Source organism: Coenobita brevimanus, chromosome 69 (assembly GCF_032717465.1).
Source record: "Coenobita brevimanus isolate Jiangsu-jjx chromosome 69, ASM3271746v2, whole genome shotgun sequence".
NCBI classification, from domain to species: domain Eukaryota; kingdom Metazoa; phylum Arthropoda; class Malacostraca; order Decapoda; family Coenobitidae; genus Coenobita; species Coenobita brevimanus.
The window spans coordinates 681,489-698,734 of record NC_137022.1 but is presented as its reverse complement, the minus strand read 5'-3'; the positions used below and the strand labels follow the sequence as shown (position 1 = coordinate 698,734).

The window sequence follows — 17,246 nt, the reverse complement described above, 5'->3', positions numbered from 1 at the left end:
GCGGGCTGGAACTGCCAACCTTACGGTCACGAAGCGCGAGCACTACCACTGAGCTATTCTGGCCTCCAGTACTGTGACTCCGCATAGTTTCCATGATCATATTTTCGAGTTTATTTATTATGCATTTGTTACTTGTAGCTCGCATTCAAAGCGGAAAGATGTCAGTTTTAGGCCAGGCTGAAGTGAACAAAGTATAGTTTGTAGTATGCGTGTGTGACAGAAAACACATTAAACATTTCCCCAAAGAACTACACGCAACAGTCGATATATAAAGCTATTCCTCTATTTCATTTATACTGTCCATTCATTTTAACTAGGCGGAGATTTTAGTCCTTTTGCAGCTTATTTCCCTTAGCTCAGTGATAGAATAAGACAATAGTATGGCTGTATTCCTTGCACTTCTTCGTGACTAACACCATAGCCTAACGTTAATCTCTAGTTCTCTACAGCATAGCGTGGAAAGGGCACTTTTACGCCCAATTCAAGTGAACAAAATGTAGTTACGAACAAGCTGGGATAAACGAGGTCATACTTTCGCCTTAACATTGATCAGATTCTCGTCCTTTTGCAGCTTATCTCACCTAGCTCAGTGATAAAAAATGCTGTGATCTTACATCCTTTCCATTTCACTTCTTCACGACTAGCTTGCTATTCTATTGTTACAGCTCAGCATTCAACATTGAGATAATTTATTAGGCCAAGTTAAAGTTAATAGGTTGTAGTGTGTATGTGTGTGTGTGTGTGTGTTGTGTGTGTGTGTGTGTGTGTGTGTGTGTGTTCTTACCTAATTGTTCGTACCTAACTGTATCTTTACAGGAATGAGTCAAGCTCGTACTGTCCCGTGTCTTAAACCATATTTATCGTACATATCCTTAAATTTGTGAATTGTTTTGGCACACACTATTTCATTCGGTAGTGCATTCCATTGGTCAATTGCTCTGTTTGGGAAACTGAATTTCCTTACGTCTTTATCACCTCTATTCTTATGCAGTTTTTTGCAGTGTCCTCTTGCTGATGCTTCTCCATGTGTTAAGTAATCATTTATGTCTATTTTCTCCTTCCCTGATATGCACTTATATAGCATTATCATGTCACCTCTTTTCCTTCGCTCCTGTAGTGTTGGTAGATTCAGTTTATTTAGTTTCTTCGTAGCTTAGGTCCCTTAAGCTTGGTATCCATCTTGTAGGGGCCCTTTGAACTTTTTCAATCTTGTCTATGTGCTTTTTGAGATGAGGACTCCAGACTACTGATGCATATTCCAAGGTTGGTCTAATGAATGATGTTATTATCTTTCTTAGCATGTCTTCATTTATGTATGTGAATGCTATTCTCATATTTGCAAGCAGTGTATACATGTTCCGTACCTTCTCGCTGATGTCAGCCGGAGATAGTCTGGTATTGATAATCACACCTAGGTCTTTCTCTCTTTCTGATGTGTATAGGGTTTTATTTCCTAACTTATAATCCCAATCAGGTCTTTTTCCACTTTTACCAAACTTGATTACATGACACTTGTCCATATTGAATTCCATTTGCCATGTACTACTCCATTCATGAAGTTTATTTAATTCTTCTTGTAGCTCTTTACAAGAGTCTGTGTTAGTAATTCTCCTTTGTATTTTTGCATCATCTGCAAACATATTCAGATAGCTCTCATTTCCAGTGTTACTGTTTATATCATTTATATACACTAAAAACATGATTGGTGCCAGCACTGAACCCTGTGGTACTCCACTAGTCACTTCTTTCCATGATGAGTAGTTTCCTCTTAGTACTGTTTTCATTTCTCTTTTTATGAGAAAGTCTTGCATCCAACAAAACAGTTTGCCTCGAATTCCTCCTTGATGGTACAGTTTCCATAAAAGTCTTTGGTGTGGTACTGTGTCAAAGCTTTCTTGAAATCTAAATAGATACTGTCCACCCATCCTTCCCTTTCCTGTATTGTGTTTGTTACTCTGTCATAGTAGCTCAGCAGATTAGTAACACATGATTTTCCTTTTCTGAAACCAAACTGCCTTTATGATATCATACTGTGTTCTTCTAGATGGTTTACCCAAGCTTTTCTTATAAGCTTTTCTAATACCTTGCTTACAACACTGGTCAGTGATACTGGTCGGTAGATGAGTGTGTGAGAGAGAGAGAGAGTATAGGAAAACATCCTTAAAAGTGTACTGTAAAGTGGATATTGTAAGACAGCTGAAGTCTCGTGTGTGTGTGTGTGTGTATGTGTGTGTGTGTGTGTGTGTGTGTGTGTGTGTATTTGTAGAAAAACATCCCCAAAAGTGTACCGTGGAATGCTTATGTAGGGCAGTTGGATATCGTGGCGGGGAGTCAGTGATCTCTTGTTTTTGTGTTCCCGCCAACCCCGCTGCGATTAGATAAAGCCCTTAACCGGTTATCTCGGGATATTACCAGTTACAGTACTTCAGATTCCGACCTTTTTTTCCCCCCCAGGAACTACAGTACGCGTTATCAACAGATCGTGTGTTATTTTGTGTTCATAATTCATTCCAACCTGGGAGACCTAAAGCTAAATGATATCATCTGGAGGTAAACAGAACACATTATTAAGACGCTCAGTCCGGTGTATGTTCATTTCAGTCGTCACCACCAAACGATTTTATTCAACGAAAGTAAAGATGTGTAGTAGTTGTCTAACCTCTCCGTTTCAAAGTTCCTCCTAAGTTCAATAAACGACTGGAGACAGCAAGACTAAATTATATCTACATCTGCGAAGGGGTTAAAGTTGGATAACAGAGTGGATATATTATAAACGTAACAAAGTGAAAAATATATTTAATGTAACGGTGACACTGAGTTGTCCACAGACGTCCTTGCTGATAGCTTGTCTTGTCGGCTGTGCATTTCCCAGTATGATAAAGCTTGAAGAGCATCCAGCACTTGTTAACAACTGATATATCTGATATCAACCCTCATCAAAGTTTTAAATAGGTACTTGAACAACAACAACAACGGCAACAAAAATGCAAAGTATAAAAACGTTCCTCAATTCATCATCGCCATGACCTATTTATCACACCTAAGGATGGGGTAAGATAACATAACCCAAAACTGTTGTAATTCCCAAGACCCAAACGCTTGCATATTTATAATTCGCGAGACCTTGAACTCGGGCAGAGTCAGCGACACATATAACCTCGCCAACATATTTTTACTGGCTTCGTTCATTGTGAGGGGACGTTTGTTTACTGATGGCGGCTGTCTGTGCTACACTGTCTCGAATTTTATGTCTTTATCGTCTTCTCATTGTGTCTTTATTTGGTCTGCCTCTTGGTTTTGTACCTTCCACATGCATAGGACGTAGATCCCTCACCAGTTTTCATTTTCCATTCTTCCTACATGTCTAGATCACCTCAGTCTCACTCCATGCATTACGTCGCTTATACTCTCAGTCCTCGGCCAGTGCTTCAGCTGCTCATTTGTGATTCATTATTATCAGCTTTGTATTCAGGAAAACTTTACTCATCTAACTAACCACCAGATGCGTAATGAAGCCTACGAACATCCTTCTCCATTTTATTGCCGTGTAGTATTGTATTCACATCTCCCATAATGTAACGGAAGTGTCCTCATAATGTCAAGATAAATAACAGTTCCCTTACATTTTCAGTCTTCTCATAACTCAAGCAATGGATTTAGCTTCATCCCTCTCAGTCCTCTCCCCCCCCCTCCACCCTGCAAATCACATCGCCCAGATACCAGAATACCCTCCACACATTTCAGAGACATCCTCCACGTATATCCTGTCAACCCCTTTCCTTATGTTCACCCATAGTTTCTTATTATCGCGGGCATGGAAACCGTCTCCCTCGTAGCTGTTAATTATGAACACCGCACATTAACATTGTCTTAAATGTTTCTGTTTTTGTAATGTCGAAAAAGGTTGCAATAATCTTTCTCTCTCTATCGATCTGTGTATCTAGCCAGACGCCTTAATTCCGTAAGGGGTGGCCACTAACCAATCGCCTTCATGTCGCCTTGTCCCCTGCCATTTCTGCATGCAGTAATCCGCAAGAGAATAATTAAAGTGTGATGTGCATGGTAAATGAGAGACAAGAGGTATTATCTAAACTGATGTAGGCTACTGATAAGTCCCATACTATTTGGGTCTGTGCCTCCCCCTACCCCTCTCTCTGCATGAATACGATAACATCCGTCGCCCAAACTATATCTTCATTTTTAAGATGAGCATGTTGGATATGGCACTGTGCAATCTAGACTGTTTAAAAATACGCGGAGCTTGCACTTAAGGGAACTACGTGAATTGAAAACTCAGTGTTACGGTTGAAGCTCAGAAATGTAGGGTATCAGCGGATGAGACAGATAGGGCACAGGGGAGATCACCTTCCATGCGGAGTCGATTATGCATTTTAAATCTGATGCTGAACAGGTTGGATATAACCGTTTTTGTAGAGGAAGGTAGACTAGACTGAAACACCCAGACACTATGTTTGTTGATATCACGGTAGGCGACTCATTCTTACTCGAAACTCTGTCAAGTTCTTTACGATAATGTCAGTGGCAACGAGTCATGTAGAGTAAGTTTGAGGAATACAACTTGCGTTGCCTCTGGGAAGGCCCTGAACAAGATTGGAAAACAATATTGGCTGTGGAAAATTATTATAAAATTCTTTCATCAGTGACTGAAATATGCCCCATGGGAACCACTGCCCTCGACTGACCTGAATGACTGTCCTGACTTCAAAAATGCATGTTAGCAAATATGAAACGCAAAAAAAAAAAAAGACATCGTAGTGAAGGGACCGTCATGAATGCACCAGTATTCAGTGAGGTGACATGTTTTAATTATGTTTTTACACCTTCAGACGATGTCATTCAGTTTAGGGAGAGAAATCAGATTGTGAGGAGACTGGAGACTCCATCTAACCGCGTAACTTCACACACACACACACACACACACACACACACACACACACGTTCAAGCATCTATCGTCCAGTGTATATATGAAGTCAGTGAATGTTGTGAGGTTGGATGGTGAGGAAATGGAAAATGTGAGTGCATTTAAGTACTTGGGTAGTGTGATGAGTAAGGATGGAAATTTAGGGGATGAAGTGCTTGAAAGGGTACAGTAAGGAAGAAAGGTTGCTGGTTCTTTGAAAGCAGTGATAAGAAACAGGGAGGTGAACATGGAAGTGAAAAAGTTACTGCATGACAGTATTGTGATACCGACTCTAACGTATGGAAGTGAAGCTTGGACCTTGTTGGAGGGGCACAAGTCAAGAGTGAGAGCAGTGGAAATGAGTTATTTGAGAGGAGCCTGTGGAGTCACATGGAGAGACAGGCTGACAAATGAGGATATGAAGGAAAGTTGGAGTGTGGATGTGGATGTGATAGGAAGCGTTAGGAGAAACACACTGAGGTGGTTTGGCCACGTGGCGAGGATGGAGAGCGAGAGACTGACGAGGAGAGTGTATGTGAGTGAGGTGGAGGGGGGGAGAGGGAGGGGGGAGGCCAAGGATGAGATGGAGGGATGGAATGGAGAAGTACTGTATATGAGAGAGGGTGATGTGAGCTGGGAGCAGGGCAGTGAAATGGCGGGGGACAGGGCGACATGGAGGCGATTTGTTTGTGGCCACCCTTTACGGGATTAAGGCGCCTGGGAATAGATAGATAAATAGATAATTAAATAGAATGCCTAAACTTCCTTGGCTGGGTCGGAATATATGGAAATGTGTGGATGGATTTCAAATGACTTGACTGGACCCGAACTGATCTGACCGAAGAACTTGAGTGAATGGCCCAGAACCGACCTTGATGAATCTCATGACCTTAACTAAAAATGGACTGTAAATTACCCTGATTGGATCTTGACGTGGGTGAAATGACAGATTATTACTTCAATACGTAGACTGATCTGTCTGAGCCGGAATGGATTTTGATTAGGACATCAAATCATGTTGTTCCTATTGTTCCTGGTGTGATTCAAAAGTAATACCGGTCGTTTGGGCCGTAAGTCATAGGCCGTAACGTCCAAACTGGCAAACTGCCGAACAACATGCGGCCTAAACAACATACAGCCCAAACTGTTTACATCCTAATTAAGCAAACTTCATCAAGATGGCGGTGCTGAAGTTTTGTTCATCACTACATCTTGGAACATAATATCTCGACATACCATTAAGCTGAATGTAATATATATATATATATATATATATATATATATATATATATATATATATATATATATATATATATATATAGCTGAATCGGTAGAGAGAGACGGCCTTAATCATTCCTAATGGATCCAGGATCGAATCCCGGATGGGGCAGGGAACAGTTTGAAGATTTAAATTTCATAAAAAGCAGACTTTACTCATCTACCAGAAGACCTGCCGACATGTAAAAATATCCCCGATGATACCAGAACACCAATCCTGTGTAAAACAGCCCCAGCATGTATTCAATATGGACGGTGGGGGTTTACAGTGTTGACATGTATAGGTGTGTAAGAGGACTACTGGGCCTTGGGACAGGCCCTGAATCCATTGCCCAGAGTCGGATATATATATATATATATATATATATATATATATGCAGATATAATTATACTGTCTAACCCGCTGTATATATATATATATATATATATATATGTGTGTGTGTGTGTGTGTGTGTGTGTGTGTGTGTGTGTGTGTGTGTGTGTATACCGTAGGTACAGGTATAATGATTCTATCACCCTTCAACCTAAGCATCTCACGGCCTGACTGTGTTACGGTCTACACTCCATACAACCTAATGTTCTAACGGCCTAACAGGATCAAGGCCGAAAATAATACGGCCTAATGGTCCCGACATCATTACCGGTACCAGTTACTGTTTGCCTGTGATGCGACCGACCAGTCCGTGTAATAATAATAATAATCTATCTATCTATAGCCCGACGCTCTAATCCCGCAAAGGGTGGCCGCAGACAAAACGCCTCCAAGTCGCTCTGTCACCCACCATTTGACTACCCTCCCCTCAACTCACGCCCCCCTCCCTCATATACCTCTCAGCTCCATCCCTCCACCTCATCCTCGGTCTACCCCTCCCTCTCCCTCCCTCCACCTCACCTACATACACCCTCTTAGTCAGTCTTTCATTCTCCATTCTCTCCACATGTCCAAACCACCTCAGTGTATTTCTTCTAATCTTCTCAGCAACATCCACATCCACCACACAATGTTCCTTCACTTCTTCATTCGTCAACCTGTCCCTCCATGTCACTCCACATGCTTCTCTTAAGTAACTCATTTCCACTGCTCTCACTCTTGACTTGTTCCCCTCTTCCAAGGTACACGCCTCGCTTCCTTACGTCAGGGTAGGGATCACAGTACTATCATGCAATGACTTCTTAACTTCCATACTCACCTCCTTATTTCTCATCACTGCTTTCAGTGAACCAACAGCCTTCCTTCCCTGCTGTAACCTTTCACGCACTTCTTCCTCCAAAGTTCCATCCTTACTCATCACACTACCCAGGTACTTGAATGCACTCACATTCTCCATATCTATCCTCACCATCCAGCCTCACTGTAGATTCTATGACTTCATTCCTCTCAAACACCATAACTTTACTTTTGTTTACATTAACTTTCAGATTCCTCCTCCTACACACTGTCCCAGATTCATTCACCAAACCTTGCAACTCCCATTCATTTTCACTCAACAATACTATATCATCAGCAAACAGCAACACCGGAATCTTCCAAATCTCACCCGCATTCATTAGAGCCACCACATCCACTGCCCTACCTTGCACCTCCTTTACAACCCCATCCATGTATATATTAAACAGCCATGGAGACATCACAACCTTGTTTCAGTCCCACATTGAGATCAAAGAACTCACTCAGCTTACCATCCACTCGCACCGTAGCCCTAGCTCCTTCGTACATACTTTTCACAGCATTCAACAATTTCCCCTCCACTCCATATATTCTTAATACCTTCCACATATCTTGCCTATCTATTCTGTCATAAGCTTTCTCCAAGTCCATGAAGGCAGCATACACTTTCCTTCCCTTCTCTAGATACTTCTCCACTAAACATCTTAGAACAAATATCTGATCTACACACCCTTTTCCCTTCCTATATCCCCCTTGTTCTTCTCCAACTAGCTCCTCTGTCATATGCCTAACCCTATCAATGAGTATTCTACCATCTATTTTACCAGTCACACTAAGAAGGCAAATACCCCTGTGATTACCACATACTTCTCTCTCCCCTTTTCCTTTGTATAAAGGAACAATTATACCTGATTTCCAGTCCTGTGGAACCCTTCCCTCTTCCCAAGCCAATCTACACAACTTCCATATCCACTCCACAACAATCTCACTCCTATACCTCAGCATTTCACCACACACTCCATCAATTCCTGGGGCCTTTCTCAACTTGATCTTCGTCATTGCTTCCACTACTTCCGCCCTACTGATCTCTTCCTCCCTCCTCTCGTCTCTTCTTCTCCCAGTCATTCCCCAACCACTTATACTCGCACTGCTCTCACTCTCTACATTCAACAAATCCTCAGTGCTCCTTCCATCTCCTCAATTTCTCTCTCTTCTCCACCAACAATCTATTATTCCTATCTTTCACTCCCCTACTACTTCCCCTTTCACACTGGCTTACTTTCTTTACCTCCTTCCAAAACAGTTTCTTTCTCTCCCCTCATTTCATACTCAGATTCCTCCCACACTCTTCATCCACTTTCTTCTTGCTCTCCCTCACCAGTCTCTTCACCTCCCTTCTGCTCACATATACCTCTCTCTCTTCTCTCTCATCTTCTCCCCTAATAATAATAATAATAATAATAATAATAATAATAATAATAATGGATCACGTAATTCAACAATTACACCAAAATAACTTCGGAAAAGCCCATACTTCGTGTTTTCTCTGTTAAAATACAGCTTCCACAAGAAGGGGAATGACAAAGATGAGAGGTATAAAGACAACAGTCAAATCCAACCTCCGTTACTCCGTAAGGTAAAGCATCTCCAGCTGAATAGCAGCAGATTTTCAGTACGTTATTCCATATCCTAAAGCACATATCAGACTTTACTGATCTACCAGAAGAACCGCCGACATGTCGTAAATATACCCCCGCTAATACCAATACACCAGTCCTGTATGAGACAGCCCTAGCATGTATTCAGTATGGACGGTGGGTGTTAGCGTCGAAGTGGTGACATGAAGAGGTGTACGGTACGTAGGAGGACTACTGGGCCTTGAAAGCAGGCTGTGAAGCCTATGCCCAGAGCCGGTCACATAAAAAAAAAAAAATCGCTTATCTATGCGGCGGAACTGGTTATTGCTGCAGTTGCCGCCACAGTGTCTCGACTGTGGTGTAAGCGGGTCAGTCTTGAGAGTGGTCAAAACGACAGTGACGCATTCACTGCGTCATACGCAAGACTATCAAGTGTCATCAGTGATTGGACGCAGCTTCTGCACGTTGTCAGGCAACATAACCCTGCAGTTGTGTATCAGAAGACTGAACGAACTCATGCTGCGTAGACGGGAGAAAAGTACAAAAGTACTAGATGCTGAAGCTTCAGGCATCGTTAAAGTCGCTAAGTCTAGCTTACACCTCGCATCCGAAAGTCGTTAGTGCAAGGCAGTCGGACAGAGTTGCTTCATGAGATGCTTCAACATATAAAAATAGTGACATACAGCACGAAGTCTGTCATAGTGTACACAATACGATGTTCTGTAGCGTACGGCGAACCTGTTTAAATATTGGTATCGAAAACTGTTCAGACAACCAGTCAGCATTACAATAATTTTCAGGATCCCATATTCAGTGTATGAATGTTGACAATCTAGGAGGCGAGTGCGTGCAAGGTATAATCTCTCTCTCTCTCTCTCTCTCTGGGTGCAAGGAATCACTTGCGTTTGTTTTCTTTCTGCGAAGGTCACGAGTACGTCTCCCGTTAACCCATTTGTTTCGTCAACAGTGCCTGATGCTTCGTCTGGCTCGAGTGTCGAATACATACGATTTTGTCAACGCATTTATGTGAATACGTGTGTGGTGTAACCATGGTATTATTGTATTCTAAGCAAATAGATGATGCAAAACTGAGTGATATAGTTGTTAAACTGGTGAGTGTTGGCATCTGTAGGGGTGGTGTGACCGTGTGAGTGCATCAAAACAAACCCAGCCATACGTCAGTGTAGCGCCAGGCACGGTAGTGGGTGCGGGTACTCAAGGACATGTATTCATGTGCTCAATTATACAGGCGCTTCAGCACGTCACAGGTAACTTATTTATAGTTACCATGGTTGGTCTTACTGAATAAGTGTTGAAGACGACAGAAATCACAAATGGTAATGTTAGCTTGAATGTAGATGCACTTTCTCTTGCAATCATTGATGCCTGCTGTTGCAGTTGCATGTATCAATTATATAGATTATAATTACATAGTAGTTCATTTCACAAGTGAGTAGATTGCTAGATGAGAAATGAGTTTCATGCCGTAGAAAATGTAAGCTACTTGCCGAACGATTTTAATCTGGACATTGTCGCAAAAAAAAAAAAAAAAAAAAAAAAACTATTTTCAACACAGTTCTTATAATAACATTGAAGTTAGCATAGCATACTGACTACTGTACTGATGTTTAAGAGCAAGTGTAAATGAATACACTATTATGCAGTGAAACCAGTCTGTGTTGATGAGTGTGAGCTGAGTGGCTAATGTCTGTGCTATTTATACAACCAGGTAGGCAGTGTTTGGTGACTTTGCTGTCATGGCACCAGATTATACAATTAATTTCTCACCTGAGTCTTTCCTGCACACATTCTCAGTTTAGATCATCATTTGCTCATAACACAGTTTTACAGATAATAGGCTCTGTACTTTGTGTATGTAATGCAGTGCTGTGGTCATTACTACTGATGTTGCATACCAGGTAGTCCAGTTGTTAAACTGTTAGGAAATAGGTACCACATGCCTTTGTTATTATTAGTAGCACTCTTAGGCTGATGCATGGCAAGTGTCCAAGTGCAGTAGCAACAATTTAGTACCAGTATATGAAGTGCTCTGGAGATTCCTCATATTCCTTTCCCCTCCTGATTTTCCACTCTGTACTTTTTTTTTCACCCTGCTGTTCAGTTTTGTTCAGTCTTCATTTGCTCATCCAGGCATCCAAAAGTAAACAAACTTCAGGGTCAGAAATACCATTGTAGCCACCATTATATAAGCTGCAAATGTTGCCTAAGCTACTTTCTCCATTTATTTTTTTCTTTTATATACTGTACACACTGTTTATACAATTTCCAGATATTTACATTTAGATAAGATTAATTGCTTTCAAGAACCTGTATCCAGTATTTGTTTTTCTCTTTTTTTTCTTGTCATTCAAATACTGTTGACCAGTTTTACCTTCCTTGTGGCAGGTAGAGTCATTCTCACTTTCCATAAACTACTGTACTTGTATGTAAGCAGGTAGTCACAGTTTTGGAGTTACATGAAGGCCATCAGGATCATCATCATTATCATCCAGACCTCTTTTGCCACCTAGGTATGAGAGGAGTTAAATAATTATGGACTGGTAGCTAAGCAATGTCTGTTGAATTACAATACCTTTGCAGTCATAAGCCTGTCAAAACTTTACAGTTGTCTAAGGTTCATACAAATGTTCACTCTTAATTTGCTCCTTTTCTCCAACCCATTGAGGTCAGGGATGCATTTTAATTTTTTTGCTTCCCATTTGATGATTTAATTCAGCTTTGAGTAGATTTTTCAAACTGGAGGGGTTAACTGTAACCATAGTAAACCCTTTCAGTACAGGAGACCTTGTCCTAAGCTGAATAAAATCATCTGCTAGAAACAAGAGTAGATTAAGAGGGCATCATCAGGCTTCAAGGGATTTAATCAATCTATCTATCTATTTACTTCCAGATGCCATAATCCCATAAGGGGTGGCCATTTGTTTTATGGGGAGGGGCACTAACCTTCCACCAACCCACTTGCTGACATGTAGGGAGCACGTATGGTTTGGTTATATGGTTACCACCCAGCATTGTAAATGGTTTCTTGGCTTACGGGAAACCATTTGGCTTGTCATTCAATGTAAAGCCACCTGTAAAGGAAAGAAAAGCAATAAGAAGTGACAGGAAAGATGGGAGAAATAGGAAGAGAGGAGGGCAGGCACAGAAAAAGAATGATACAGGCTAAGGAAGAAGTAGGTAGCACTACATCAAGTGAGTGGATGATGGTCGCCACCACCTACCACGAAGGGAGTTAATAAAATATTTAATTATTTCACAACATCATAATTACCGGGTAGTCATTGTTTCCAGTCTTTTAGTTTACTTTGGTACCCTCCTTTTTAGGGGGAAATATAAGTATAGGTAATACTGTAAAAAAAAAAAAAAAAAGGTGTCCCTTAAAAAAAAGTTCAGTCCCTTAACTTTCTATCTATCTACAGCCAGACATCTTAATCCTATAATAGGTGGTCACAAACAGATCGCCTCCATGTCACCCCGTCCCCTTCCATTTCTCTGCCCTCCCCTCAGGTCACACCTCCCTTTCCAGTCTCTCATATAGCTGCGGTACCTCTCCACTCCATCCTCCTATCTGATCCTCGGTCAACCCCCTCCACCTCACTCACATAAACTCTCCTTATTACTCTCTTGCTCTCCTTCCTCACCATGTGGCTGAACCACCTCAATGTATTTCTCTTAACCTTTCTGTCACATTCACATACCACAACCTTCCTTCACTTCCTCATTTGTTAGTTAATCTCTCCATGTAACTCCACATGCACCTGCCAGGTAACTCATTTCCACTGCTCTCACTCTTGACTTGTGTTCTTCTAACAAAGTCCAAGCTTTGCTTCCATACTCAAGAGTTGGTATCACAGTAGTGTCATGCAGCAAATTTTTTACTTCCATGCTCACTTCCCTACTTCTTATCACTGCTTTCTAAGAATCAGCAACCTTTCTTCCCTGTTGTACACTTTCAAGCACTTCGTCCTCTAAACTTCCATATTTGCTCTTGATGCTACCCAAGTACTTAAATGCACTCACATTTTTCATTTCCTCACCATCCAGCTTCTGCAGCCAGTGACTTCATTTCTCTCGAAGACCACAACTTTGCTCTTCCCTACATTCACCTTTAGATTCTGTTTCTTACACATTCTCCCAAACTCACTCACCAAGCCTTGCAATGCCTCTTTGTTGTCACTTAATGATACAGTAGCTATCATCTGCCTGCAAGCAACAGAACAGGAAGTTTCCAAATGCCACCTTCTCTCATTAGGGCTGCTCCAACCTCCACTGCCCTATCTTGTAGCTTTCTTACAACATCATCCATATACAGATTGAACAGCCATGGAGACATTACACATCCCTATTTAAATCCAACATTCAGATAGAAAAATTCACTCAGTGCACCATCCACACACACTGCAGCCTTACTTTACTGATTAATCTTCCTTTTGTTTTAGGCTAGAAATGTGTTTATAAATAGGCCTACAGTACTTAAGGTAAATTACATATAAGGTTGACATTTGCCCTGAGATACATACAGTACAGTACAGTGTACAGTAGATGCTTGACTTAACGAACTGCAATGTAGCGGAAGCCCGAGATAACAGAATCATTTTTTCCTGATATTTTTGCCCTATTTAGCAGAATATTTCCATTAAATCAAGCATAATTCTGTTAAGGAATTCTGTACACAACAATGCATTTCTGGGGGTATTAATAATGGGTTCAGACTGCTGTATGTAACATTGAGAGTTAGCATAGTTTGTTATATTTGAGTTGGCTTCAGGGATTTAGCAGAAATAGCGGAAAATTTTCCTTTATATTTGAGTCTTGGTTACAGAACTCAGTTTAGCTGAAAATTCAAGATAACAGAATGGGGGTTGGCTGAATTAGTTCGTTAAATCGAGCGTCTATTGTATATGGTATCTTTACTGCACCCATGTTCATTTTTACTTAGTGATAATTTTCAGTAAAGTACGGTATCCAAACATTTAAGAAGGAGGATGCATCTATTGTATTCAGAAGGTATGTGTACCATATAGGGTAGGTCAGTGACACCAAGTAGGGTATTGCACAGTGAAGTTCTTGGAATGTTTGAGCCAGCAATAGGTGACACTGACTTTTTGTTCAGGGTGGTTCACATGCTGCACCATAAGGCCAATTATAATACCAGCAACTTTTAGGTATTGTACTTTACTATAAAGTTTTAATTGTATCTGTCACTGGTAAATCTCTTGGTACCATAAATCATTGAACATTTATGTTTGATCCATTGCTGTCACAAGCATGAATTCTGTAGTATAACAGTTCATCTTCCTGGTAGACAGATTTGCAGTGCACAGTGCACCCTACCAGTAGTAGCCTCCATGGTGGGGAGGAGGTCAGTAGTTTTGGTTTAACCCTTTGTATACCACTGGTTTATCCACTTAATACACATTTCCTCTCCATACAGTGTTGCACCAACATTAATTTTGTCTTAGTGAATGGTATATTTCTCATAATTCTAGCAACTTTTTCCTTTATTCCCACATAGTATTCAAATTGCTTAACAGACTTAATCTCCATAGTTGATTTATGTAGAGGTGCTTTACAGTATTTCGTAAACAAGTTTGGGAAGCTCAAAACACATGTTTAGGGATTAATAGTGGAGGCTGGTCATTGCATGGCAATTGGCTCTACCATTACTGTACCATAGTTTTTTTTTCATTCATTGCCAGACACCATTATCCCAAACGGGGTGGCCAAGGGCTTAGAGTTAATTGTTTTACAGGGAGGGGCACTAATCCTCCACCAACCCCACTTGACACGTAGGGAGAACGTTATGCCAACAGCATCTGGTGTTCCCAGGCGGTCATCCATCCAAGTACTAACCAGACCCAACGTTGCTTAATAATGACCTGATATTCACACTGCATTGCAAGCACCATCATCTTGTATATTACAGCTGAGATGTCTTCAGATTCTTCATTTACTGTAGTGGAGTGCATAGTGCGTATAGCATTAAAGAAACTTTTTTGTGAGAGAGACTAAAAGGGGGATTTCCAGATTCCAGTACTGTACACACACTACCGGTATCCTTTTGTATATGCCAGTCAGTTTTTTATCTTACAAAAATGTGCTGCTGTAAAAACAGATAATCTATCTGTCTGTCTATTGCCAGACACCATAATCCCGTAAGGGGTGGCCATTTGACTTTAAGTTATTAGTTTTACGCTGAGGGGCACTAACCCTTCACCAACCCACTGGTTAACACGTAGGGAGCATGTATGGTTTGGTTATATGGTTACCACCCAGCGTTGTAAATGGTTTCTTGGCTTACAGGAAACCATTTGGCTTGTCACTCAATGTAAAGCCACCTGTAAAGGAAAGAAAAGCAATAAGAAGTGACAGGAAAGATGGGAGAAATAGGAAGAGAGGAGGGCAGACACAGAAAAAGAATGATAAAGGCTAAAGAAGAAGTAGGAAGCACCACATCAAGTAAGTGGATGCTGGTCGCCACCACCTACCACAAATTATGGTTGCATGAAATTTGATGAGCTTTAGTCAGAGGTAGGATTGAGTTTCATTGTTTAGCTACTAATTAAAGTGACCCTCCAGAGATGAAAAGGGGTTAGGAATCATCAGGTTAGAAAAATTCATTGTAGTTGCCTTTCACAGCATTTACAGAATATGTGCATAAAGTTCTTTCTTCATTGTTACCAAGGTTATTCCACATAAGGTGTAGGTGCTATAGCTACTGCACCATAAAATCTTATTGTGTCTCAGTTATGTACAGTACAGTACTGTACTTAAACATAATAAATTATGCATCAACCTCCTGAGCAGCACTATTTTGCATACCAGAATCACAGCAGTGTAATCACCACATCAGCACTTAAGCACTTTTATAGATATGAGTGTCTATTTATTAGTTTGCTTCATTGCTGCATGGGTATCTGATACCACACAGTATGTGTGGATTGTGATTAATGTGCTATTTTAATGTAGGTACTGTATTGTTGTGTTTGAAGGAGAGAATGCAGGGACCTCAGATTGACTGTAAGCTATTGGGAGTTTTAAGTATTACCTCCATGTCACATTGGATAGCATATCTTGCTTACCAGTATATACCGTAATATACAGTATCTTGAAGCCTTTTAATAAAAAAACAAAATTAAAGCCACCTTCTTGATAGCCCTCCAAATAGACTATTTAGTTAGGAATACTGCACACTAAATTTGCTTTAACTTATGCTTAGAGTCAGGTTTATGCATTGACACCTACTGTCTTCTTCCCAGTCAGAGATTGCAATGGTGTGGTCAAGCCTTGTGATTTCTGACGGTCTTGTATGAAACCCATGACCTGCCTTGCTGTCGACTATGCTGTGGTATCTGGTGCTGTTGAATATGTTCCAGATCACATCGGATAGCATATCATACTTAGCAGTTTATACCGTAATATACAGTACCGGTATCTTGAAACCTTGGTATACTGGTATCCTTTTAATAAAGATGCAAGATTAAAGCCACCTTCTTGATAGCCCTCCAAATAGCCGATTGAGTTAGGAATACTGTACGCTATAATTTGCTTTAACTTATGCTTAGTCACAAATTGATGCTTTGAAGCCTACTGTCTTCTTCCCAGTCAGAGATGCAATGGTGTGGTCAAGCCCCCTGATTTCTGACAGTCTCATATGAAACCCATGACCTGCCTTGCTGTTGAATATGCCATGTAATGTGGCATGCAGGCAAACCTTATCATATACTGTACTGTACCCACACTTGTTTGGTCAGTGACTGTCAGTAAACTGGGTTTTGGTGGAGATAATGTGTTGCAGTTAAGAGAAGTAAGCTAGTTATCTACCCATAAACATGCTGGACTGAGGTGGGCTAGCCTTGGGCACGTACACCTCAAATGGGGTAACATGGGATTGACTGTTACTGATTTTAACATTTTGGTTCTAATGTATTTAACTGCTTAACCTCTCAGTTTTAATAATAAATTACAGCTTCTAATGACTGTTTGTTTTTGTGTCAGAGTGTGCTGGACAGGATGAGGGTAGCCATCATAGGACAGTCGACCTTTGCTGGTGAGGTGTACAAACAGCTGGTGAAGGATGGACACAAGGTGGTGGGTGTGTTTACTGTCCCGGACCAGGGCACCCGTGAGGACCCCCTCGGTAGGTGCAGCATTGACATGCACAGGCAGCTTGGGTCATTGTGTGGGGAGATTCAGTATACCTCGGTCTATATTTGTACT

The 17,246-nt window shown here is 41.0% G+C and overlaps 1 protein-coding gene across 4 annotated transcripts in view; it reads left to right on the top strand.

Annotated features, from left to right (window-relative positions):
* The window catches only part of LOC145405982 (cytosolic 10-formyltetrahydrofolate dehydrogenase), a 123,407-nt gene that overhangs the window by 30,969 nt on the left and 75,192 nt on the right, over positions 1-17,246 (top strand). For 3 of the 4 annotated variants that reach the window (XM_080277162.1, XM_080277163.1, XM_080277164.1), the window contains exon 2: positions 17,025-17,166. In XM_080277162.1, coding sequence (XP_080133288.1) covers positions 17,040-17,166 — 127 coding nt within the window. In that variant the 5' untranslated portion in view covers positions 17,025-17,039. Of the gene's footprint in view, positions 1-10,228; positions 10,274-17,024; positions 17,167-17,246 lie in introns of those variants that run through there. The other variant, XM_080277161.1, reaches the window with a different exon arrangement.